The following is a 25807-nucleotide window of genomic DNA, read 5'->3' on the forward strand; positions in this document are numbered from 1 at the left end:
CTTTGGAGACCCGCACGTCTCTAACAGCTGTTGCCGGTGATTCACTTCGTCGAGGAGGGGACCTCAGTATTTTGGCAAAAGGCTCCATCTCGTCGGTAGCCCGCTGAACCACGAGACACTCGTCATCATGAGTTGGCACTGCCTCGGCCGTTGGTACAGTAGAAGTCCTTTTAGGTTCGTTGAACCTTCCCTTCCTTCCTTTGGGCCAGCCCCTAGCTGAACTGACGCTTGAGCAGTCATCATCATGGTCATCTTGAGATTTATATTGAGATTTGTGACTTGGTCTCAACTTGTCGGATTGTCTATCATTTTCACGATTATGCATACCAATATTTGGTCTGTTTCTTGGTATATCTGGACGTCTTGTCGTGTTTTCATTTCTGGCCATTCTGCCTTTGCTAGTGGGGCACGATAAACAGCCTCTGTAATTTGCACTGTGTTTTCCTCCACAGTTGGTGCATATCGGGTCTTGCTCACCCCGCTTCAGACTGCATTCAGAGGAGTGATGTTCCCCTGGACACTTGACACAGAATGGATCATTATGACATGACTTCGATGTATGTCGCCAGGCCTGACAATTGAAACACTGGACCACACCCTAGCGTTTTCTATACATCTCAACTCGAATTCTGATGTAGTTCAAAGAAGTCAACTTATAAATTTCCTTACTCCGATTTTTTCGGGGCATTTCCACTAGCCAAATCGGAATTGGTACTACTATTCCGTCAGGGCCCTCTCCTCTATGGCTTTTTAACTGAGCAACATTTATAATTTCGAAGCCCTCGGCTTCCAGCGACTCTTTGATCACTTCACAGGGGGTATTTCTTTCTAAGTCCTTGATAACCACTTTTATTGTCTTATCTTAATGGAACATGTATGTGCTATACTTTATGTTATTCGCATCGAACATTTTTGTAATCGCACGGTGGTCATTTTCACAGTTCAAAAACAACATCATATTTTTACCGGCTGTTTTTGCCGAAAAAGTCTCTTGGCAGGTGCTTTTAATTTTTTGCAGCAATTCCATCCAGTTCCCATACTTGGTAAGAGTCAATGGGGGAATGCGAACTTTCTTATGAGAGACTTCTCTCCATTGATTAGGATTATCAGGGTCTGGATCATCAATTTCTTCATTTTTTGAATTATTTCCAGAGTTTCCGATATTTTGTCCTGTATTTCCCACATTTCCTACGGTACTTGTTGATGGTATAGCTTTAGTTAAGACGCCTTCATATTAAGGAGTATTAAGGAGTTCTAGCTTTAGTGACATCGCTCCTGCGCGTCTTATTGCTGGTTGAGTCCTGATTGGCTGTAGCAGTGACGTCACAAGTAGCTGTTTGCCCATTGGCTGGAGCGACTACGTCAAAACTTGCTGTTACAGCATTGGCCAAATCGACCTTTGATGCGCTGGCCACAGCGTAGGCACTAACAAGTGGAGATTCGTTTGAACCATCATTACACAGGGTATCCTGGGGCACCTCACACCTTTCTACAATAATGGGCTCACAAATAATGTCCTTCGGGCCATTATCTCTCTTCTTTTTCTTCTTATTTCTCTTTTTCTTCTGACCTCCCTTTCCATTGACGCTATTTGCGTCGTCATAAGATGATTAACGGGGAGAAAAGCTGTTTTTTCCGAAATATACCACAAGATGATACCTCGGCATCGAGCACTTCACCCAGTTTCCATATCATAGCATCCTCAATTTCGTACTTGTCATAATCAACTTCACAGTTTACGAGCCTAAAGCCAAGTTCAATAAGTTCACAGAAAGAATTGTTACCACTGCACGCGCCTCTTGAAGACGATTTAATCTCTGCATGTCTCGTACGGGACGAATGCATGTCGAGAGTTTTTAGTATGGCGACTATTAGGTCGTGTCTAACACTAGTTTCGTTAGGGGCCTCGTCGTCGTCACTACGTGCGTTCATATCATATTCAAGTAATGAAATATAAGCAGTAGATACCTTGTCCCATACCGCACGATGGCTGGCAAAAGAAATCCCATGCAAAAAACACAGTTTCGACATACTCTTACTTACCATTTTCAAGCGCAGTGACTGCCCAACAGAAATGAAATCGGCATAATCAGAAGACTCACCCCTCACAGCAACCCACGGCGACGAATATTTTCCGACGACGAGGCTGAAGTGAAGTAAAAGTCAACCACACCAGTCCTTGAGCTACGAAAACGTGAAGAAAACACTTGTTTTGCAAAGTGAAACTCGAAAAAAGCTCCTGCAACTGTCCCAAATACAAGAAAATGTGTGTATTATGAACGACGACGACTATGAGAAGAGCACATTATTGTAAATTAGGATAGGATTTGAACTTCTGAAAAATTTTTTCAAAAACCAGTAAACTCTTAAAATTATTTCTTTCAGATATTCGGAATTTTCATAAAATTGTTCTAGAATTTTCATTAAATCCAAAATATTTTTCAATTCCAAAATTATCTTTTCATTAATTCTAGAATTAACAGTCTTTCATAGTTTTCATCCATTTTCTGAAGATATTCTGCATACCACGGCAAAAAATTCCGCGGACAAAGTGTGCGATTACGAACTCGCCAAATTACGAAGCGCGTAAGATAACCGCCAAACGTGACAGCTTTGCCCCAAGTAGTCGCCTGACGTCAAAAATGACGTTTTTTGGAAGTCATGAAATGCCTTATTTCTGACGTCATAAAATAGGTGATTATGTCCATTTTGAAGACGTCATCTGGGCGCCATTTCATGACGTGATTAAATGACGCATTAGTAAATAACGCACCACCCCCCCCCCCCCAAATACGTACCGCTTTATAAATTATTCATGTGGAATAGAACTAAAAAGACAAACACAAGTATTTAAAGAAAAAAAAATGTTTTATTCAGTCAAATATGCATATTATATATCTACACAGTGGTTCAATGGACGAAATGGATTATGAACTGTGCAGCAATGGTAAGCTTACAAAACAATCTTTCAAGGGCAGCAGAACACATTTGGAAACAACATCCTCTAAGGATACTTCAGTATATATATTTGCCAAATCTTTCACAATAAAAACATTCAGTTTAGAAGATGGAAGGGGATACGTATAGAAATTTTCCTGTTTACTAAATCGTAGACCTAAAATACTTAATCTGTCAGCTCTCCTCAATACATTGTGAACCTGAATAACTGATTTTTCTTTAGTAAAACAATAACAATTAGCGGGACTTAGGGAGGAAATTGAAATACAGAATTTATTAAGGAATGACAATTTTTTATATTGATGTCCAATAAAATCACAAGGAACTGGCCCCAAATTATGTTCATTTTGCATCTCAAATAAATCAGACTGAATTTGATTAGAAGGTTCACCATGTTCATCATATTTATTTAGTCTCCGACAAATTTGTTCAAATGGCTTATTGCCAGATTTAATGCTTTTTTTTAAACTGCCTAGAAAACTTTCAAATACAAAAGCTGAGAAATTATCTAAAACACCCAATTTTTTCACATCATCTGCAAGGTGAATCAAAACATGAACATTATATACTAAAAATGATTTGCCATATAACTTTTCAGAGTGGCTTACAAATTCCCTAAGAAAGTTATTAGCAGAACTAGAATAATTCACCAAGTGTGGAGAACATAAAATGCTAATACCACAATGCAATAATAAAAAATGCTCGTATATGGAAGAATGAACTAAATTAAGCAAAACCACAGGGCCAGCATAGTAGCTCTGTGGCTTTCCACCTGTCAATTTCATTCAGTCCTCTAGGCTTTCTTATGAATTCTGCAGGAAAAAATGTTTTCAAATAAAGCAAACGAGTATTCAATTCTGCAGTTGTTTTGGCATCTAATTTTAATGGAACTTTGCCACAAAGCCAAAAATTTAAGTTTCCTCATAACTCCTAAACACACACAATGCATATAATCCAAGGGGAAATGTGAAACCATGTCAATATCAAGAGCTAAAAGTGGTGAAGTTCCAATGTGATGATCTTTGTCTCTTTGTGCTCGAAAAGATTTGTCATTGCGATTTGTCGCATTCAAATCTGCTAAAACAACATTTCTACCCTCTGGAACATACGTCCCATTACAGGTGCATTTATCACATGAAGAGTATCCCCCATGACCCTTTACACATTTTAAAAATGCACGTGCAGGAGCATCGCAAATAAAAGAATACAGCTCAATTTCAATGGTCCTGCCCTTGAAATTAAAACCAACATCAAACAAATGCTTTAGTTCTAAAACTAGATGATTTAGAAATTTTTCCAGAGGCTTTGGTTTCGAGGTGCCACAAAATATACCAACTACTACAGGAGTGTTTATTAAACAGTCATTAACCGACATCAAAATAGGCCAAAATTGCACTCTGGAGCTTTTGAAAAGTGGTAAACCATCGATGTTGAATATTAACTGCAAGGTATCACAAGGAACAATAGGATGTTTAGAAAAAAATAAAATCAAACGCTTCTCCACACCAAAATAGCAAAACTCACCATTATCTAATTTTTCTGTGTCTAGGACACACATTAGGGAGGTACCTAACAGAGATCGACTTGTTTTAATCAGATTAGGATGATATGGAGAAAGAAGTTTTAGCAAATCGGTTATTGCTACACCAGGAATTTTATATTTGACAACCCACTTCTTAAGGTCACACTGAAGAAGCTCGTCACTGGGCTCTTTTTCTCTCATAATTTCTTCTGCATGTTTTGGTGCTGTGCAAGAACCACTAAAATTACCACTTAAATACTTACATCGATTTTCAAAATTGTGTTTATCACAACTATGTATCACTGGATTAATTTCACCATCATTGCAAGTCTCTTCTCTAGATTGATCTTGATTATTTTTACATTCATTTTCTTGACTGAATGAATGAACGCCAGGGGCTCTGTCATTTTCTTGATTATGGTTTTTCAAAAATCTATCAATTACTTTGTTGACTCTTCTTTTTGTTTGTCTCTTACTGATAATTCCTTCTTTTGGCATGTTGCAAACGAACTACAGCTATCTCAAAAATTCACAGTTGTTTTTCAACAACTTCGATTGCCGCTGTGGCGCATGTTTTAACCAAATTTTTATATAATTCCTTATTGTTACATCAGATTCACCTGTGGCTTTTTTCACAGCTCCTGCAAAATAGTGGAACAAAAAAAAAATTTACTTAAATATGTAGAATAATAATAAATTTTAAATAAATAGATAACTAAACAAAATTATGATTTCATGAAAAATATATTGTACACGCAGATGGTAAAGATAAGCTCCCAGAATATCCAGGCTGTTCAATTTGATGCTAAGAGACTTGACTGAAACGACACCTCCTGCTCTAAAAACATAGGCTCTTTTATTTTTCACTGAATCTTTCATTTCACATGAAACAGTTCAGAAACTTTCATAAAAAAAAAAAAAAATTATGCGGAAAAGGTAGAGAAAATATTGCAATTGATTGTGTTTCCTTAAATAGCAATAACAATGGATAATTATTTAACAAATTTAACTTTGAGGTGACAATGGTACATGTATCTCGTGATAGTGACGTACGTGCGGTGAACTTTTGCACCTGCTTTTCCAGTATCTTTAAAGTTGAATTTTTAACTCAATTTTTTTGCATGAATGTTAGACGTTTAAAATATAATACAGAGTCGGTTCATGTGACAGTCTGGTCTCAAGACAGTTTTGTCTTATTTCGTCTTTTGTTACTTGCTGGATTAGCCAGGTGCAATCAAGAAGCAGGTGTAAAAGTTTACCACACTCAACTTATTCATGAAAAAAGAGGCAAGCATTTTTATTAATCCTGGCTACTTTTTCGAAATATATGTATATAACAGCAGACTCTCGCTAACCCGGCACATATCAGATCACCAGGGTGTGCCCCGATTACTAGAAGTTAATTGAAGAAGCGCATTCAATTAACATAAACTTCCGTGCACTGACATGCATTAACATGTTTTCCTCTTCAATGGGGTCAACGAAACCCACCTAAAAATGCTGGATTACTAGATGGCCAGATTACTAAGTCTGCTTAATTGAAAATTATTTTAACTTCACCACGCAGTTTAGTTCAGTCTTCTATTATTTCTGATATATAAGCACACATTTTCAACACACACTTTTTTTAGTGTTGCAAAACATGAAAATCTCTCTCCTGGCATTATGTAACAAAATGAAAGGTTTTACCATAAGTTGAAAGGGATAAAAATTTAAGAAAACCCGATTCTATGGCATATACAACATCAAAATATAATGTTTTATATGGAGACAATGCTTTAAGAGCACCTCTCTTGCTTCAGCAAAACTAAACAAATTAAAAATCTGTCGTCCCCGTTAAATTGATGGGAAAAAATAAGAAACACCTAAAAATGTGTTTGACAAAAAAAAAAAAAAAATTGTTTTGAGTATCAATGCCTGGTCAAATTGAAAATGAGCAATGAAAATAGATTATATTTATGCTTCTCAATCAAAATTTTTAAAGTCAAATGCTGAAACTGGCAAAATGCTACATTTTCACCATGAATTTTAAACAAACATCTTTGCTGAATATGTATCAGCTTTGGTTGACATTCATTTTTCGTTACCTTTTTTTTTCAATTTCATGAGAATGATCTATATGCGAGAAGAGTAGCTTTTGCTGTAAATACCAATTTCCTTTGCTTAAAAACCTGATACATGATATTAAAAACTTACGTAACAAAACATTGCATAGCGATGTGGATTCAAATGCAATTTTGCTGTTTCTTCCTTTAAAGTTGTATTCACACGCCAACCGATCAGTCAATAAATACCGTAATGAGTCATTCACTGCTCACACAACCCCTTTGCCCACTCTGGAAGACAGGTACTGGCACTGGAAAGCATATTAATTGAAATTGTAATTAGAAAGGAATAACTCCATGTGACAAACTGGCATTTATAACTTCATTTGAATATTCTGGTTCTAAGCCCATTTCAGTTTCATAAAAATCACAGTAAGCATGCAATGATTAATTATCAAGATATACTTACCAAATTGAAAAAATTGTTATCATCTTGCAGAAACTCTTCCAATAAAAACATCTCATCTTGCGTGGTAAGAGGAAGAGAAATGGGCAAATCTACAGGAATCTGTGACAATTCCACCTTCATGTTTTTGTTCAATTGTTTCATGCATTGCAGGAGCTGGTTATTCTGTTCTCGGATTTCCACGAGAATACTTAAAATCTTATTAGTTCGTGGACTAACAGGAGTAGATGAGGTTTTAGGAGTACTGAGATACTGACTTGCTTCTATCTCCAATTCTACAGATGGAAAAAATAATTCAATTTAAGCTAATTACTAGAGAATTTAGATGAGAAACTTACAATAAAATATGATTAAGCAAACGAAAAGTGCAACGCTTGGAGGCCTACTCAAGCCCTATAATAATTCAAATATAGCACGGTTATCTTTTTATCCCATTTCCCAGAACTGGAAACTCCACACTCCTCCCAATGTTATCTTCATATCAGAACCTGATCCATGAAAAATACATTAGACTCCAGACTAATGTGGCGAAGGGCAGAGTTGGCAAATTTCTTGTTATGGTGGAAAAAACTGCAGTAAAAACCATGGAAAAAAATTGCTTATTCTACTTGTATATCCTACCTGTTAAGAAACTATTATTCTCATTCAATAATTTCTCTTGCTCAGGCTTCAAATATTCAATAACTGGCCTCGGTTTAGGTAGAGCAATTGTATTTCTCGCATTCTCATCATCACTTTCACTGCTGCTGAGAATTACTGGTTTACGTTTTCAAGGCCTGCGACAATCATCATCCTCTATCTCTGTGCTTGCAACGTCAGTTTCATATTCAGCTTCTTTGGCTCTTTTTCTGGCTTTCAGCAGGTCATCTATTAGAGACAAGACCTACTTGTTGACAAGGTAAAGTATATAAAAGAAATATGCAGCATCATAGAACATTCAACATTACACTTGAATATATTGCCCCCCTCATGCCAGCACAAATGTGCTATGTCCTTGGGAAGAAAAAGAACATGGGAAATGGCGTTAGAATGTTTGCTCTACTCATGTATGGTAGACTTATCTATGGAAGTTATTTTCCTAAAATGTTTCATGTATTCCAATAGGAACACATTTACAGTTCAGGGAAACTGTATAGAGCAAAATAAGGTATCCAACCAGCTGATAAAAAAAAAGAAAATTTTCACATTCGGGCATTGGGGGGGGGGCGATATATACCACACAGGGCTGGACAAATCTTTAAAAACACTCTAGGTGCCAGAACAATTTTATCAAAAAAGGTCCAAAAAAATGCTTCTTTTGACTTTTTCAGGACATAGTGACCCTCTTACATGTTTGCGGACATGTTGCTATAAATTAAAAATATTTTGGGTCGCCGCTGTGGTGGTCGAGTGGTTATAGTGACGGACTCGCGATGCGAGGATCCGGGTTCGAACCCCACAGTGGTGGTCGGCTGAAGTTGGTTTTCTGTGGTTCCCAACTTCAAGGCGCAAATGCGAGCCGATCTCCCCGTTAAAAAGTCTCGCCACAGAGAGCAACAGTCCTACAACGATAAATCATTCAATCATAACACTTCACTCATAGTTAGAAAAACTGGTATCAGATGGCAGCACTACACATAACAAGCATTACAGAGAAACAAAAAATTTCACGTCAGGTTTCACTACACGTACACGCACATTCCCGCATGTACTGATTCGTTGGGGGTTCCACGGAGGGGGGTGTAGCAGTAGTAGGTGGAGCCTCCAAAAAATGGCTCGGGGATCCATGATGTTCTTAAGTCAGCCACCTCGTTGGGCAATTTGCCTGTTGTGACGTTGTAATTGTAATATGGAATTCCATGTTAAAGAGACCGAAATGCAAAAAAAGAATTAAATAATGCCTCGCAGCTTGCAATTTATTGACTGCATAAAGAATTTTTTAGTCCTCATGGTTACCCGAGATCTTTCCAGCCTTGATAACACAAAATGTATAACAAGGCTCCAACACTATTTCACTGGACCAAATTCATAACTGTTGATGCTGGAAGATCCATATAAAGGTTTACCGACATTGCCTCTCAAAATTTGACTACAAAATACGTAAATTTCACAAGAATTTTAAAAACCTTTTTAAAGCAAGAACCTAAGGTTTGCCAGCTTCAAAGTTTGGTTTAAAAAAAAATTTTCCCCATTAAAATTGAACTTGATCTTCAGTCATAAATCCCAATGTTACATGAAGTGAAATGGCTACCTGTTTCATAGAGGATTCTGTTTAGTTGTATTATTTTCCAATTTTCATCCGGCTCCTCGCCAGAAATCAGAGCTTTATTGTAATTTTTCACAGTTTTTGATGGCCAAAAACATCTGGTCTTCCGGGGCGTTAACCAATTGCCGTTAACGATAACAACTGGACCATTCCCAGAATCGATTGCCTCCTCTGCAACGCAAAACATTTTTCTACTGAAAAGCAATCGAAGATAAATACGTAAATAATTTTCGAAAAAAAAACCCAGACAGAATTCTAACAAAAAAGCAGAACATGCATAACATTTTACTTTGATAGAAATTGACTGTCGTGACTCATGAAATGAAAATTCGAAAGGAAATTCACCTCTCAGGAAAAACCTCTTGAAAACAACTTGGTCCTTCGTGCTCAAGCTCAAAATCTTCACTTTTTTTAAGGCACGCAACTATAAAAGGCCATCGCTAGCATAAATTGAACAAAAACAACAAAAAAAAAGAAAACAATTTGATAAAAGTAACGTTGTAGGATTACAAAGAGATCCAGAACATATATACATAAGACAAAAATTTTAACACCATGTAAAACAAAGACTATCATCAACATTCACTGCAGCAGAGAAAAAGAGCGCGCATTCTTTGCGGTTGACGGTTTTTCCAATGGGCACGAAACTCGTGATGTTTATGACTTAAATACATTTACGCTATTTACCGACACGTCATTTCATGACCTCGATTGTTCATGAACGTCATGAAATGACGAGTTATTTAAAGAAGGTCATGAAATATCACGTCATTTCATGACCTTCATTGTTCATGGTCATTAAAAGACTTTGAAATGACGTGATTTTTTTTCCTCATTGACGTCATTTACAGAAAATGACCAAATTATCACGTCATATTTGACGTCAGGCGACTACTTGGGGCTTATATAAGTCACGTGGTATACTCTGAGCACCTGTTTGGAAGAGCGCGTGAATGGGTTTTCGCTCTCTACTTTATTTCTCCGTGATGATTCTTATCTATAGGGGGCAAAGCCGCTTGAAAGAATTCAGCTTTGATAGGGGGTGTTGGGATGAATCTCTGCATCAAATTGCGGTAAATTAAAAAAAACCATGACAAATGTGTGAGAAGAATATTCCTGCTTGAGCCGTAACTATCGATCGTAATTCCTGAGTTGGAAAGATTAAATAATCCATTGATTTGAAGAATGAGACGAAGAATGAAAAGCCAAGTCTGCTTCGTTGGAAATACGTGAAAAATCGGGACATTTTTGCAAAAAAAGTCAGGACAGCGAAAAAAAACACAAAAACTGGGATTGTCCTGGGATTTACGGGATATATGGTCATTCAAGTGTTGAGAAACGATGATTATTTCTAAGTGTAGGGGCCAGATGGCGCTTTGCTCATCAATGTGAAGCAAATTTCCTTGAAGGAAAAAGTTCTTCAAAATAGTGTGCAATACACTGATAGCTCAGTGGTGCAATCACATGATATTTTGAGGCCTAATTTCAGTATTTGGCAACACTGATTGTTAAAAGTTACTATCAGGTGAAGGTGAACGCCTATTTGTTTCACATTTCCTCTTTTGAAGAAAGAAGTATTCGATACTGAATTTTCTTGTGATTGTGAAGGGAAACTATTCTTAACATGACTAACACTTTTTCGAAAATAATTCAGAAGATTTCTGAGGTGACGAATCTACCTCGTGAAAAAGTCAGTATGTGCATGGTTAGTGTTGTTTGTGTGCTTTACATGTCTCGGATAGGTTATCCGATGTTGAGTAAAACCTACAAGAGCTTGAAAAACAAAGCGAGCGTGGCTCAACATCAGATATCGACCACAAGTCCTCATATTTCCAACTCCAATAAACAAGCCGTAGTCGCAAATGAATCGATTCTGTCGATGGACGAATTGCGTTGCGTAAGCGATAGCAATACTCAAAGAGATGGCTTATATGACCTCAAGAACTTCCCTGCTTTCAACAAAAAGTTCTTGAACCAAATAAAAAAGCTCGTTGGCATTATGATACCAGGTGTATGGACTGTGGAAGCATGTCTTCTCTTTCTTCATTCCTTATCACTAATTATGAGAACATTCCTCTCTATATATGTTGCAAAACTCGAAGGACAAGTGGTTAAGTTCATTGTACGCAAGGATATGAAAATGTTTTCTGTTCAGTTAACAAAGTGGCTTCTGATTGCTGTTCCTGCTACCTTTCTTAACAGTTTGATCCGTTTCCTGGAAAGCCAATTGTCTCTAGCGTTCCGAACAAGACTAGTTCGATATGCATATTCTTTGTATTTCAAAAACCTCACTTATTATAGAGTGAGTAATTTAGATGGGCGTTTAGACAATGCTGACCATTGTTTAACAGAAGATATCACAGCATTTTGTCAGTCTGTAGCCCATCTTTATTCTCATATCACGAAGCCTCTACTTGATCTGATAATTATAAATTTTACATTGTTCCGCATGGCACGGGACATGGGATCATATTCGACAAGTGGACAGTTATTAGGAACTGTAGTAGTAGTAGCAACTGCCCATATATTGAGAAAAGTCACTCCTAAATTTGGCAAATTAGTTTCAGAAGAAGCAAAATGCAAAGGCTATCTGCGTTTCATTCATTCTCGTGTCATAACTAATGCTGAAGAAATTGCTTTCTACAATGGTCATAATGTTGAATTATCATTACTACAAAAAAGTTACAAAGCTTTAGCTCACCAAATGAATAAAATATATAACAAGAAATTATGGTATATAATGTTGGAACAATTTCTCATGAAATACTGTTGGAGTGCTGCTGGTATGATTATTATATCTTTGCCAATAATGACAAGCATGATGAAGCCAGGTGTTGTTGATAGTTATGTCGATGATGGAGGTGTTAGTAACAGGACTCAATACATGACCACAGCCAAAAATATTTTGATTGCTGGTGGAGATGCAACAGAAAGGCTGATGTCATCCTACAAAGAAATAACTGAACTGGCTGGATACACTGCAAGAGTGTCAAAAATGTTGAATGTTTTTGAAGAAGTTAGTGAAGGCAAATACAAACGCACTGTTGCAGTATCAAGCTCTAATACTTCAAAAACAAATGAAAAATCTCATATTCTTCATTTCAAGGGAGATATGCCTGTGGTTTTGGGCCAGTGCAATATAATGGATAATGTGATCAAGTTGAAAAATGTGCCAATTGTCACACCTAATTGTGATATTGTTGTTCCAAGTATTTCATTTACTATGACAACCAATATGCATTTGTTAATAACTGGTCCTAATGGCTGTGGTAAAAGCTCTTTGTTTAGAATCATTGGGGGATTATGGCCTGCTTACAATGGAGAGTTGACAACACCCCATCCTGATAAAATGTTTTATATTCCACAAAGGCCTTACATGTCATTAGGCACATTGCGTGATCAAGTTATATACCCTGATATGAGAAGTGATCTCGTATCCAAAGGCATAACTGATGATGATCTTTTTGGTATTCTTGGAATCGTTCATTTACAGCATGTAGTAATCAGGGAAGGAGGATGGGATGCATTGGGAGATTGGAAAGATATTCTTTCTGGTGGGGAAAAACAAAGAATTGGAATGGCTAGACTCTTTTATCATAAACCTCAGTTCGCTCTTTTGGATGAATGTACAAGTGCTGTATCAATTGATGTTGAAAGCCATATTTATCAGACAGCTAAAGACTGGGGCATATCACTTTTAACAATAACCCACAGGCCTTCTCTGTGGAAATTTCACACACATTTGTTGCAATTTGATGGGGAAGGAGGCTGGCGTTTGGAGCTCCTAGATACTTCTACAAGACTTTCTTTGCGTGAAGAAAAAGAGAAGTTAGAAGCTTCTCTTTCAGGTGTACCACAAATGGAGAAAAGGCTTCGCGAATTATGTTCAATCCTTGGTGAAGATTCAGCAGCATTAGATGCATGCTGTGAATATGCACTGAGTAGATCAAGACTAACTGAATCTATGAGAAACAATTTGGGAATAACTGATAATCTTTCTGACTGATCAAAGTTTTTATTCTTTATTTCATATTTGTATAAAAAAAATCACTTTATATGATTAATATTGATTATCTCGGGAAAGAAAACATAAGACCAACTTATTAAGCATAATTACAAAAATTTCTAGAAAAATACTGTTAAATTGTTTTTAAATTTCGGTCATATATGCCTTATATTAGTACTCACCATTTCCCGTGAAAATTTAGTCCTGAGTGCATTTAGGTGACCAAAAAAATAAGTTTTTGATCAACCCCGTGCACATGTAACTTTTACAAAATTACTCTTAACTTTTTGCAATACTTATATGTATTTTTATGAGAATATACATGAAGATATAAATGTTTTCTATGTAAAATTCTAATTTTCATTGTATGTTTTTTGCTTATAACATGCAGGAATTTACAGAAAAGTTGGCAGTACACATTATTTAATTTGTTGTCAGTCCTGAAATGCACTGATGACTAAATTTTCACTGAAAATTGTGAGTACAAGCATAGGGTTTACGTGAAATTTTTTTCGCAAAAATTTGCGTTTTCTACAAATTTGAGAAAATGTCTAAACTCCAAAAAGGACAAACTTTTGGACATAATGTGGAATTATTTCACACACATTTGTTGCAAATTGATGGGGAAAGAGGCTGGCGTTTGGAGCTCCTAGGTACTTCTACAAGACTTTCTTTGCTTGAAGAAAAAAAGAAGTTAGAGGCTTTTCCCTTTCAGGTGTACCGCAAATGAAGAAAAGGCTTCGTGAATTATATTCCGTCCTTGCATAACGAACAAACTGGATGCATAAACTGGAATAAAAAATCTAGGCACAAACCAAACATTTTAGAAGCCCCAAGCACATTATTTTTTCCAGAGCCAGTAGTCACATAGAAAATTTTAGGCGTCGATACCAATTTTTTAGTCCACCTGGGATTTAAGACGTGCTATAATGTAAAAATATATATCATAATTTCATATCAATATATGGGGGAGGGGGTGTAAGCCCCACTTAGAAAATGGCTATACTGGTTAAAACTGGATGTTGACTTTCATTATAAAATCTGGATTTTCGTTACTTTTTTTAAATGTTTAAATATAGATATGAGTGTGTGTATATATATATATATATATATAGTCAAGCAATAGAATATAAAAACACAAAATTTTCCAAATAAATTTTATAACCTTTTGACTCCAGAGATATGTGTACATATTTTTTAATGGTTTTAAATTCTTTTTCCAAAATTTTTTTGGAAAACCCTTATGCATAAGAGTACCTACCTAATTATTTAATTAAATTAATTGATTTTGTGTTCTTTAATGGCCATTTTGACATACAACAAACACAAATCCATCAGGGATAAAATTTTGGTCAGTTTTGGCTTAGATTTGAAGAGGTACTTACATACCCATAAGTTCTCATTGCATAAGCAATAAAAAAAATTACATTCTAAACATTATAGTTAGAATTCTATTTGCACATTATACTTTCTACACTTTTCAATACCTTCGCTCCTTTAGAAACACATTGTTTACATTGAAAGTTTATCACTTACTTTGCAAGCTTACATAGCAGGACTTGACGTAGCTGTCTTTTTTCCTGGTACGGTAGCCCTTGTTGTTGTTAGTGAAATTTTGATTCCTGAATAAATAAAGGTATCTTAGCTTTTTAACTAATTACAACAAGAAGGAAATTAACTTTCCCAGTTTTGGTTTTTTTTGTAAAAATAGACCAAGTATTTATTGAGGCTATTTATGAGGCATTGTGTGTGTGAATGTTGTGGAAAACACACATTGGCAAAGAAATGATATGCGCATGGAATGTTTTTGAGCCATCTTATCAACATGACGTATGTGATTCGTTTCATTGAAAAACTCAACGGCTTCAGAAATTTTTTCTCACTTTGGGAATATTATATTTCAATCCATGAATGTAGTAAACGAGTATTTTCTTTTTTTTTTTGCTTGGGAAACAAAAAACTCAACTTCTTTTACATATAAATGCATCAAATGTCTTTCATATAAAGTTGATCCTGATCAGTGGGGTAGCCAGATTTTGGTCAGTGGGGGAGCAAAATTTGGAAAGGTACCAGCAGATGCTCTCAAACCTTTTCCATCCGTGGCACCCCTTACCCTAATCAAAGCTTATCAGCGGCTCCCAGAGCAGATTAACATAGAATCCCTTCAAAAAATGTTTGTTGGGGCACCCGACAAAGGTTGGCAGCGCACAATTTTAGAATAGACTTTCTTCATAGACTAGAAAATTCTTGGTTTTTCACCTCATTAATTGACCAGAGGGCCTTCGGGTAGGTGCTGGCGAACGTAGCATTTTTATATGCACTCCAAATCTATCCATGTCTCCTACACATAAGGTGGTATTTCAAGGAGCTCCAGCTATACCTAACGTGCTCAAAGTAAATGTGATACTTCTTGGAGCATGAATGCTAGCCATTACTTCATAAGTTCAGTAGCACATCAATATAGAACGTCGTAGAGATTTCGATACCGTTAGATGTCGTTCTCTGATATCATTATACAAAAAATGGCATACATTTGTCTGTATAGTTTGACGTAAAGAATCTGCCGTCGAACTATATTTGACCGATATCATTCAACGTAAAAATGCCATACATTTGTCAATGTAGTTTACGATTATGTTATCTATGATTTACGTTATTACAATATAAAACATATGTTGACAGAGTTCTATTTTGAGAGGTCAGCCTTCATCCTGCGGCACACTTGAATGCAAATAACCAGGGTTGGTAAAAAAACCGGTTTTTTTGAAAAAAACCAAAAAACCGGGTTTTTTTGGTTTAAACCGGTTTTTTGTATTAACATTAAAAACAATGAAATTTCTGAAAAATCATTCAAACTTCTAATAATTAACTGAAATAAAATGGTTATTAATGTAATTAACACTATTCCCATACTAATTAATCAAAAAATATTTCTTACATTTTAACAAAAACCAACTTTTGCAATTTAATTATTTTTTGCTTAACTCAATGGATTACTGTGTGTTTGAAAATTCTTTTAATGTTATTATTAATCATATAATATATAAAGGTTTTTCTCCAGTTACTTTCAGTATACTTAATTAGGAAGCTATTTTGCAAAAAGTAATAAAAATTAGGTGAATATAATGTCTTTAATGAAGCATAAATAATTCAGATTAATTAGCAATGATTTACGATATACCGGGTGATTATAACTACGGTTCTGATTTCAAAACACTGTAAAAAAAGAACGATTGTCAGATTGACTTGAAAATTGACATGAATATTCCTGAAAAAATTCAATTTTATTTGATAAAGGGGAAAAAATACTTAATGTAAAATTAATGACATCATCTAACATGCGGGAAATTTGCTTGCAGAATGGAAACGATAGCCAGTCATGGCGGAATACCTTAATTATAGCATTTCCCGATTTCATAATTCATGGAAACATCACAAAAAATGAAGTAATTGAACAAATAACTACAACTTACTTAAGAAATGTTAAATATGTTGTCCACCACGTGTTCTGGCTATGAGGTTGAAAGCACAAAAATTCTTGTTCAACAGCAGAATCGGAGTATACCATGGTCATAATGTGGATGTGCTTGCAATTCAGCTTTATTAAACCAAACGCGTCCCCGAATCGGAGTATGCCATGGTCATAATGTGGATGTGCTTGCAATTCAGCTTTATTAAACCAAACGCGCCCCCCCCCCCCCGGGTAATATTCCTGAGGAACTTATAACATATAGGGAATGTGCTGGACCCCAAAGCAGAATATGCCGAAATGTGCGACGTATGTCGCAGAACAACCAGTGCTGTTGCAGAACAATCTGGAAGAATTTTAAGAAAAGTGTAGAAAAGCGCTATTATGTATATGTGAATTTTTACCGCAGAACATTTTCAGTCAGCTGAGGGCTCGTTGCAGAACATCGCAAAACATTCTGCTTTGGGGGTGCTGGAGATTGCAATTCACCAAAGTTTGCAATCTGACCACTGTTCATAACATTTTGAGGTGCCCCCACAGCCAGAAGTTGCAAGGGTTAAGGTGCATCCAGTCAAAATGGGTCTTCAGCAGCTGCTTTGCTGGTATTGCAATGTGCATCTTGATAGAAGTTCTATCCACACACTGATGCTGTGGAAGTGCCGAAATGATGTGGTTGCACAAAATAGATTATACTGCTGGCCAAGTACAGCATCATCTACTTGCACATTTTGCACGTTTTTCTTTTGCGAAAGAAACTTCCATTGCTTCAGGAGTATCCATGCAAAATTTCAAGTCATTCCGATCAGTACTTATTGTATAGTTTTGGAATCAAAACTTAAATTATAATCACCCTGTATATAGCTGATTATTTTTTATAAATATGTTACTACTATACAGTAGAACCTTGATTAACTGGGCTTAATAGTGTGTGTGTGTGAAAGTATAAAAAAAAACAACTATTGAATATTAAGACTGGGAGATATACAGTAGGAGATGTGCTACTTCTTATGGGAAAGAAAATGAAAATGTAAGTGAGGTAATGTAACTACTAGTACACTAGTCTTTGTCCTTTAAGGACAGCTGATGTCTTTATTGGATTATAGGACCACCTGCCCCTAGCATGATGGTGTCACTACTGTAGCTGCTTCTTTGTGAAGAGAAAAAGAAACCCTGTGAGATAAAATACACCACTACATTTAGATGTGTGATGCACTCCTTATTCATGAATTTGCTTAAGATCGAGCATCAGAATATAGCCAAAGGTTAAAAAATGTTGTAAGAATGAGAAATTTTGGCTTTTATATATAACTTTAAATGACTAAGATACTTCATATGAAAAATCTATATATATTCTGGCCACTTTTATGAGACTTTTTGAAAAAAACCACTTATAAAATCTTATGTCATTTAAAGATATACCATCAGAATGTACCCCAAGGATGTAAAATGTGGTAAAAATGAAACATTTTGCCTAATAATGAACCAATATGATATTTTTCAAGGAAAAAAATGATATTTAGGCAACTTTTATTTGATTTTTTGAAAAAAACCACTTGGTTAAAACCAAGGTTTAAACCAAACAACCCTGCAAATAACATAGAAAAATGTTTTTTTTTTTTAATGATTTAGTCACAAAATTATTTTAAAAAGCAATTTACTATAATTGGTTGCCAAAAAACTAAAATTCAAAACCTCAGCCATTTTGCTGTTAATTTAACGTTAAATCTGAGTAAGTTAATATAGTTTACAATGTCTGCTTTGCTAGATTGAATTTTGGGCAGGGGCATAGGGTTAAATATCTTCTTGTAAAATTTATTATTTGTAATTGGTTTCTATATTCCATAGTGTCAAGTGCAGAAAAGATTGCTTCCTATAAATGTAATAACTTATGATAATGAGAACATAAGTATTTCTCTATGCCTTTCTTGTGTAATTCTTGAAAATTCTTCCATTAAGTGATAACAAAAATGATCCATGGCCAATATTTTAACTATTTCTTCTCTCAATCACTCAGTTTCCTGTCTTACACGTGAATCTAATTTGAAAAAATAAAATAAATTTCTCACATTTAAGTACTCAAATACTGTATAATCAATATCTGTGGTTTCAGACTGCTTTTAAAAATTAATCTGATAATTTCCTTAAAAAATTTTCATGGCACGCCTACAATGCTCACGTAGCACACTAATTGAAAAACTCTGATGCATAAGTAAAGTTCTAGTTAAGTTCAGAATTCAGTTTATGACTAGTACTACACAAAACACTTACGTGTTCTGAACGTAAAAAATATACTTAACTGTTCCATATACTGCCCATTACCATTACAAAAGGTAAATGTAACAATAGTGGGCCAGTTCAAAATATTTGATCAGTTATTTTTGTTTTTTTTTATTATAATTCAAACTTATCTGTTATTGTTACCAGATCAAATTTTGACTGCTAAGAATTAAAATAATATTCACAATCGATATGCCAGTAATGGACCACCCAGATATTGAATGAAAACAATGAAATATATAATAAGGCTTGACAAAACTAAAAAAGAAACATCAATGGAAAATATTATAATTATTAGTGGAATACATCTCAGCCATAATAATTTAAAATGAAAATTTGACTTTCTTTTGTTCTTTCAGAGGTGATTTTTTTTATTCAAAGAACAAGCGTCTGCTCTTCCAATTTGAACTGTGGAAATAATGCAATAATATCTGGACATATTATGTAAAATACATAATTTTATACATGAACAAAACACCTATTATTTTTCCTGTGAATCTCAATTATTTTAACAAGCAATTTGTTTTCTTTTATTTCTTGAAACACGAATATGATTATATGTATTTTTGAGCATTTCTTTTTATATTAGAAAGTGACACAAACACATGAAGCTACTTTAATTTTTCTTTTGAGTTGTTTCATTTATTCTTATTTTCTTTTTCAATTCTTGCTTGTTCAGTTTTCTAAGCTTCATTGTTTCTTTATTTTATATTTAAGCATTTGCGAAGTTGCTTCTACAGGAATTTAGTCCCATTCTTTGTCTTAATATCTGCATATTTGGATAGAGAAGAATTCTGTTAAAAGAAGAGATAGTATGCTTGAAGGCAAAAATATATTTAAGATTGTTCACAGAGGAGGAGGATATACACATAGCAAGATTGGAGGCGTAATTGCAATAATGCCACGTCATGCAATTGGAACAATGAGAAAATGATGAATATAGGCCACTCTTTCTACTTACATTCCATTTAATGCCTTTAAACCACAATTGATTTTGTATTCAGAATGAATACAAAATCAATTGTGGTATAAATGGTATGAAATAATTACTCTAGTGCAAAATGAAATGTCCCAGTAATCGGTCAAAGCAGCATTCTTTTCCCACCTGTTTTTTTCCAGCTTGAACACCAAATACCAACTGAAAGAATACGGCTTGGTATATGATCAGTATTGGGTACTGAGTTTTCTCGTAACTTTTAAAATATATTTTTTAAAACTTAAGCCTATTACTGGCACACTTACCTTACACTATTATACGTATAAGATCCTAGAGATTCGAGCACACCACTAGTAATTTATTGTATATATATATATGACCTGTTTAAATAAAACTGATTCTAGTTTTCTGTGGATAAAATGTGAAGAGAGCAAAAATAAAACAAGCACAAATAGAAAAAAATTAGACATTATTTAATACTGCTCCATACACAAGTTTTTAAAGAATTTTTTTTATATTAATATCAATTAGAGACATCAATAATTATTTGAATCACTATGAGATCCCATGGTCCATCTTACAGAGATTACATGATAATTCGTAGAAATTACCACAGAGAATGTTGACAAGGTGCATGTGTACTGAAACTTCGGGTAAGACGATTATACGAGATGACGAAGGCAGATGTAAGACTATGGAACTGCCTGCCTCATGCCAGCAAAAAATTTCAGCAATCTTTTATGTTTCAGACAAAACCTGTAAAACATTGAAAATATATTTGTTAAGAGAATATTGTGATAGTAGCTTACACACATTAGAGACATATATTTTATGAGTATGAATCTTAGGTGTAACTTTTAGCTTTCTCCCCAACGATATTCCATGAAATCTTGATAATATTAAATAGCTATGTATTAGAATGTTGAGCTGGAGTCCCAGCAAAATATCTTTGATAACTTTATGTCTATGGTGTGAAAAATTCACATTCTCTAGCATTACAATGATCTCATAGACATGAACCCAATCACACGAATACTACAAAAAATAATTGCTACTAACCAGAGACCCCAGAAGTCAAAAATGATTGGTGTTGCTCAAAGTTTGTGAGACATTTCTCAGTAGGGGGGGGGGGGGGGCTCCCCAGTGTCATAACATATTTCTTATTGACCATACGTCCTTTTTGAACTAGAATGTCCCTTTTTATTTATCCCCAATCTATTTGATTTCAACGATGACGGGTAATTACACCTACTTTTGTAAATACGGTAAATCTATGGGTGTCTGCCTCAAGATGATCAAAAATTAATTTTTTTTTTTTGAGTGAATTAAAATATCGACAAAATTTGCATATAGCATTTATATGCATTTTATTTCTATTTCGGGGTTTGTTTTAAATTCTTTTTAAAGGTTAGCGATTCAAAATTTGTCTGGGAGAGAGATATCCCCGGTCCCTCCCACAAAGTTTGGTTCTGCGCACGTTCCTGAGCCTGCGTACAGTATATGTAGGCCTATTAATGTTATGCATACGCTCAAATACATAAGTGTATACATATATATGAGCAGGGCTTGACGAATTGAAAAAAAATATTAGGTATCAACAAAATATTATAAGCGCCAAGATTTTTTCCCCACAAAATCTCTAAAAATGTGTATTCTGACTTGTTCAAGACCCCTTCCATGCTGGCAGACAAGTCGACGTAATTTCCGATAATTCTTAATTCTGTACTGTCCTCAGACTTCAATTTAGTTCACGTACTTGTTTGGAGTCTAGGACCCTTGACCCATGGCTCAAGTTGGAGTTTGGACAAAGTTATCAGTTATCACACATAAAAATATTAGATGTCAAAGTCAATTTCTTAGTCGCCGTGGTGACCTAGCGCCTGGGATTTGCCATGCCCTGTATATGAGTGATTTTTCCATCAGATTATTTTGAACAAATTTTTCAACAGAAAGAATTTTGGAATTTTTTGAACCAAATCAAAAGACACTCTCTGAAATAAAAAAAGTGTGTTTTCCTCTCTCTCTCAAAAAACTAAACATCTTTTCCGTCACTTAGAAATGAAATTTAAAAAAAGTTGGCTGAATTTAGTACTGATAAAAGGATACAAAAATGCATAATAAGAAATAATAATAATAAATAACTGAATTGATAACATTTGAGAAATAACATGAGATAACATCGGAGGCCCACGACGAATATCTTCGAGGGCCAAATCTGGCTATGCGTTGAAGACTCCTGGTCTTGGTTGTCCGTAATATGGAAGGCTGTCAGCCAGCGGTCTTCAACGCATGGTCAGATTTTGCCCTCGAAGCTTTTCGTCGTGGTCCGCCGATGATTTTCAGAAAATTGTTGCCATTGGAAAACATTGAAAAACGATTAATTCTAGAATTGATGAAAGAAATCATTTTGGAATAAATTAAAAAAATAATTTCTGATGAAAAATAAATTATTCTAAAATAAATGAAAGAAATAATTCCAGAATTGGCGAAACCAATAAGAGGTAATTTCTGATAGAAATAATTTCACAATCAACAAAAGTATAATTGCATAATTGTTGAAAGAGAATAATTTCAAGATATTTTGAGAAGGAAAACAATTCATGGGAAGTTTAAATTGACCCTCCGTGTCTGAAAAATTGAAGACCCCTGCTGTACAGTGTTACTTCTAGCTAAGTATGGAACCACTAGAACAGTGTTTCCCAAAGTGGGCGATATCGCCCCCCAGGGGATGATGGGACTATTCAAGGGGGCGATACCAGCTACAGACGCGATTGGGGGGCTACGAATGGGCATAAGGGGGCGATGGGAGGACGAGAGGAAAAAATAAGTTTTCGAAGACTGGGACCCTCTTCCGAAGAAAGCCTTCGTAAATATCCGTGCCTATGGGCGAAAAAAAAAACTAAGAATATTTGCACACAGCAGTTTTACTCATTTTATCTGTTAAGGAAGCAGAGCTAAAGTGTCCCCCTCCCCCGAATATGCGCTGTACATTCCAGTTGTATTGTAACTGTAATTGATCGATAAAGCCTTCTGTCGCAGATTTCAACACCATCTGGGAATGACTGGTTTTGCTAATGACTATTCATTATTGGAGCTATCGTCCCCCAAAAAAGTGCAGCTGGTTTCAGGGCCCCGAGACGATTCTCGTCATTTCTTTTTTCACCTCATAAATTCAATACAGATTGTGGCCCGAAAAGAGCCTAGCCTCGGGACCGTGAGGCAGGATGCGGGTGGGGGCATAATTTTAACATCACTGTTCATTCACCTACGGCTATGGCCTTTTTACATGCTGGTTTTTTTTAATAAAAGAACCGCTTGGGAACAGACACAAACATCAATGGTCAACAGCTCGTCACGACACCACTAGGAACCCCGACGCTCACTTTGAGGAACTTCGTAATAGAAAATTTTTGTAATGTATTCGTTCAAATTCTGAATTACTTAAACCCAAAGATAACGTGTGTGGAAGTACCAAAATATGAATTACAGACGTGCAGTCTTGAACTTCCGTGCAAAAAAGTCACATATCTTAAGTGTTTGTTACACAACGGATGAACCCATTTCATGGTTCAAACATGCATATCAGCTTCAGCCACCTCGTTGGGCGATTTGCCTCTTGAGGCCTTTGTGTTTGTATTTGTAATTTCGATGGTGTCCGAAAAGAAATTAATGTAATGCGGAAGAAGATGTTTGTTGAATCCACGCCGTAAGTACGATAATGTATTTTTTTTTTTTCATCAAAATTTTTATATTACTAAATCCTCTTATATTGACCGATTTTCATGACTTAAGTGAGCCCCACTTGGGCAGTACTATCTATCAGAGGCGCCGACATGAAAAAAATATTGTGGGGGGGGGGGGGGAGGAAGGCATAAAGTTTCTTGTCGTCCCGTATACACGAGACTAAAGCGTGTACGCAGGACAGAGAGAACGTGCATTGCATTTAATTTTTAGAAATGAATTTGAGGAGGGGGGGGATGGGCTCAGTACCCTCTTAAAAATTGTATTGGGGAGAGGGGCGCAAAGGGCCTCAGCTTTCTAGGTTTCCGTGGCTATGCTATCTATTAATGCTTATCAAGAGCGCTATCCGTAACCGCGCTGATTATGACAATAAGGATAAGGCTGCCGGCACACTACGGTTCGGCTGGCGCGGTTGATCTTATCAGCAACCGTGGAATTTCGCGTGAAACACACACTGCTGTTAGCAACCGCGGTTTTTTTTATTTTTTAATGTCACGTGACATCTCGGGATTGGCCAAATTATTTTCGCCAAGCTGAAGTTGGCTCCAGTTAGCATGCAAATTCGTGATCATAAGCTGCATTGCAGTAAAACCCCCTCTTAACGGATACTTCCTCTTTTACGGATAAATAATAATTTACAGTTGTATAATATATAAAAGTATGAATTGAAACCTCTTTTTAACGGTCACCCATTTTACATGTATTTAATTTTTTTGCCCTGTCCGTGTTCACAAAAAGGAGGGGTTTTACTGTATATACTAATAAAAATATCCATGTAATGGAATTTAATTTTCTGTAACAATATTTGCCGTTTGAAATTAATTCAAAGTTGAAGAATTAATTTCAAGTTGACCCATTTTTGATGCTTTTACGATTCGTGACCAAATCGCACAAATTTTTTTATATATCATGACTGGAATCATCATAATTTATTTAAATAACATATATTATAAAAAAACTATTTAAATAACATATTTTTGTCATATAAAGCTGGTCTTTTTTCAACCGCGCTTATGATTTTTTCGGAATAACTATCGCTAGCCATTAACGAATCAGAATCTGCTGAAGACATGGTGGCACAAAAAAATTTCGTTGACACAGCTGACCAATGGAACTGGTAAATAAGAAATGAGATGGATAAAATATGATTAGTAATGTACTGCAACACTGTGCAAGTGCCCTCACGCGTTCCAATAATAATCGTAGCTGCGGCTTCAGATTGGCTTACTGATACCAAAACCTTTCTGAAGTGGACACCTCTACGGTTCCATTACAATTAAATTAAGCCGTTCGGTATTGCCGGCATTTTGTGTTGTAGGATTATGACGGTGCCTTTCAAAGTTGCCCCATGTAGGAGATGTCCGAGTTGACAGGTTCCACGAAATTTGTTTTATGTTTCGCGAAGTCCCTTTTTTTAAAAGACCATTCGTTTTCCCAAGGGCGTGCATGGAAGGCTAGTCAGTTGGGCTTAAATGGAAGTACAGTATCTAAATTTTATTACTTTTCCCAACAGGTCTATTGCCCTTAAAATAGATAATGGTTTTTCTTATAATTCTCAGAAATCCGGATGAAGGCAAACAAACTGAGAAACGGTTACCGACTGGTATACCCGTTTGGAAGACCTTGGCAGGGGTTCTTGAAACTTTTGCCACTCGCGGCTTCTTCGGCCTGCTCGTAAGAATAGCAAGAGCCATTCCAAAGCACTGCAGGGGTTCACGGCAATGCAAAGTCGTCGTGAAGTCCTTCCGAGCGATAATGCCGAACATTCCCAGAAAAAGCGACCCACACCTCGAGAACTTCTGTTTTGGGTTTGGGGTGTACATCAGAAAGAAGGGGGGGGGGGGAAGGGACTACTTTGCGAACTCAGCAAAGCTGTTCGTGAGACCAAGGCCATCTTAAAGCCACCCATATTCGCGTGACCCTGGGCTTCTTGTTCACATAGAGCCTACATGACCAGATGTAGTACAATGGTTTAGAGCAGGCATCTTCAACCTGTTGCTCGCGAGCACCACGGTGCTACCTGAAGCAACTGGAGTTCTCGAAGCTCCTGTCCAATAATTGCTTGCTAGAATTCGTTCGACGTTTCAATCAAATTACCTCGTTCAAATTGCATTCGAGGATTAAATTCATCCTGATTTTTC

General features: G+C 35.9%; 2 protein-coding genes and 2 long non-coding RNA genes across 4 annotated transcripts; 1 reads left to right on the top strand and 3 right to left on the bottom strand.

The window, feature by feature from the left end:
• Nucleotides 1-3717: 3717 nt before the first annotated feature.
• LOC149084286 (uncharacterized) lies at nucleotides 3718-4516 on the bottom strand. Its single transcript, XM_089235294.1, has one exon. The coding sequence runs from the start codon at nucleotides 4514-4516 to the stop codon at nucleotides 3752-3754; it is 765 nt and encodes a 254-aa protein (XP_089091420.1). The 3' UTR covers nucleotides 3718-3751.
• Nucleotides 4517-4906: 390 nt separating this feature from the next.
• On the bottom strand, nucleotides 4907-7149 carry LOC149084287 (uncharacterized). Its single transcript, XR_016192961.1, has 3 exons — nucleotides 6995-7149; nucleotides 6677-6836; nucleotides 4907-5121 (listed from the first exon to the last, which is right to left on the bottom strand). It is a non-coding gene; the product is annotated as an uncharacterized LOC149084287 (long non-coding RNA).
• A 46-nt stretch (nucleotides 7150-7195) lies between these two features.
• LOC149084288 (uncharacterized) lies at nucleotides 7196-9750 on the bottom strand. The gene is made up of 4 exons (XR_016193032.1): nucleotides 9582-9750; nucleotides 9222-9430; nucleotides 7613-7858; nucleotides 7196-7266 (listed from the first exon to the last, which is right to left on the bottom strand). It is a non-coding gene; the product is annotated as an uncharacterized LOC149084288 (long non-coding RNA).
• A 919-nt stretch (nucleotides 9751-10669) lies between these two features.
• On the top strand, nucleotides 10670-14414 carry Abcd1 (ATP binding cassette subfamily D). Its single transcript, XM_089234656.1, has one exon. The coding sequence runs from the start codon at nucleotides 10861-10863 to the stop codon at nucleotides 13240-13242; it is 2382 nt and encodes a 793-aa protein (XP_089090782.1). The 5' UTR covers nucleotides 10670-10860; the 3' UTR covers nucleotides 13243-14414.
• The last annotated feature ends 11393 nt before the right edge of the window (nucleotides 14415-25807 follow it).

Source organism: Pholcus phalangioides, unplaced genomic scaffold, assembly GCF_987345545.1.
Source record: "Pholcus phalangioides strain wild (caught in Gottingen) unplaced genomic scaffold, Ppha-v1.0 ptg000008l_1, whole genome shotgun sequence".
In the NCBI taxonomy this organism is placed as follows: domain Eukaryota; kingdom Metazoa; phylum Arthropoda; class Arachnida; order Araneae; family Pholcidae; genus Pholcus; species Pholcus phalangioides.

What these genes read in the sequence shown, in the direction of transcription:
- LOC149084286 (XM_089235294.1), bottom strand. Translation starts at nt 4,516, where the DNA reads ATGTGTGTCCTAGACACAGAAAAATTAGATAATGGTGAGTTTTGCTAT.
- Abcd1 (XM_089234656.1), top strand. Translation starts at nt 10,861, where the DNA reads ATGACTAACACTTTTTCGAAAATAATTCAGAAGATTTCTGAGGTGACG.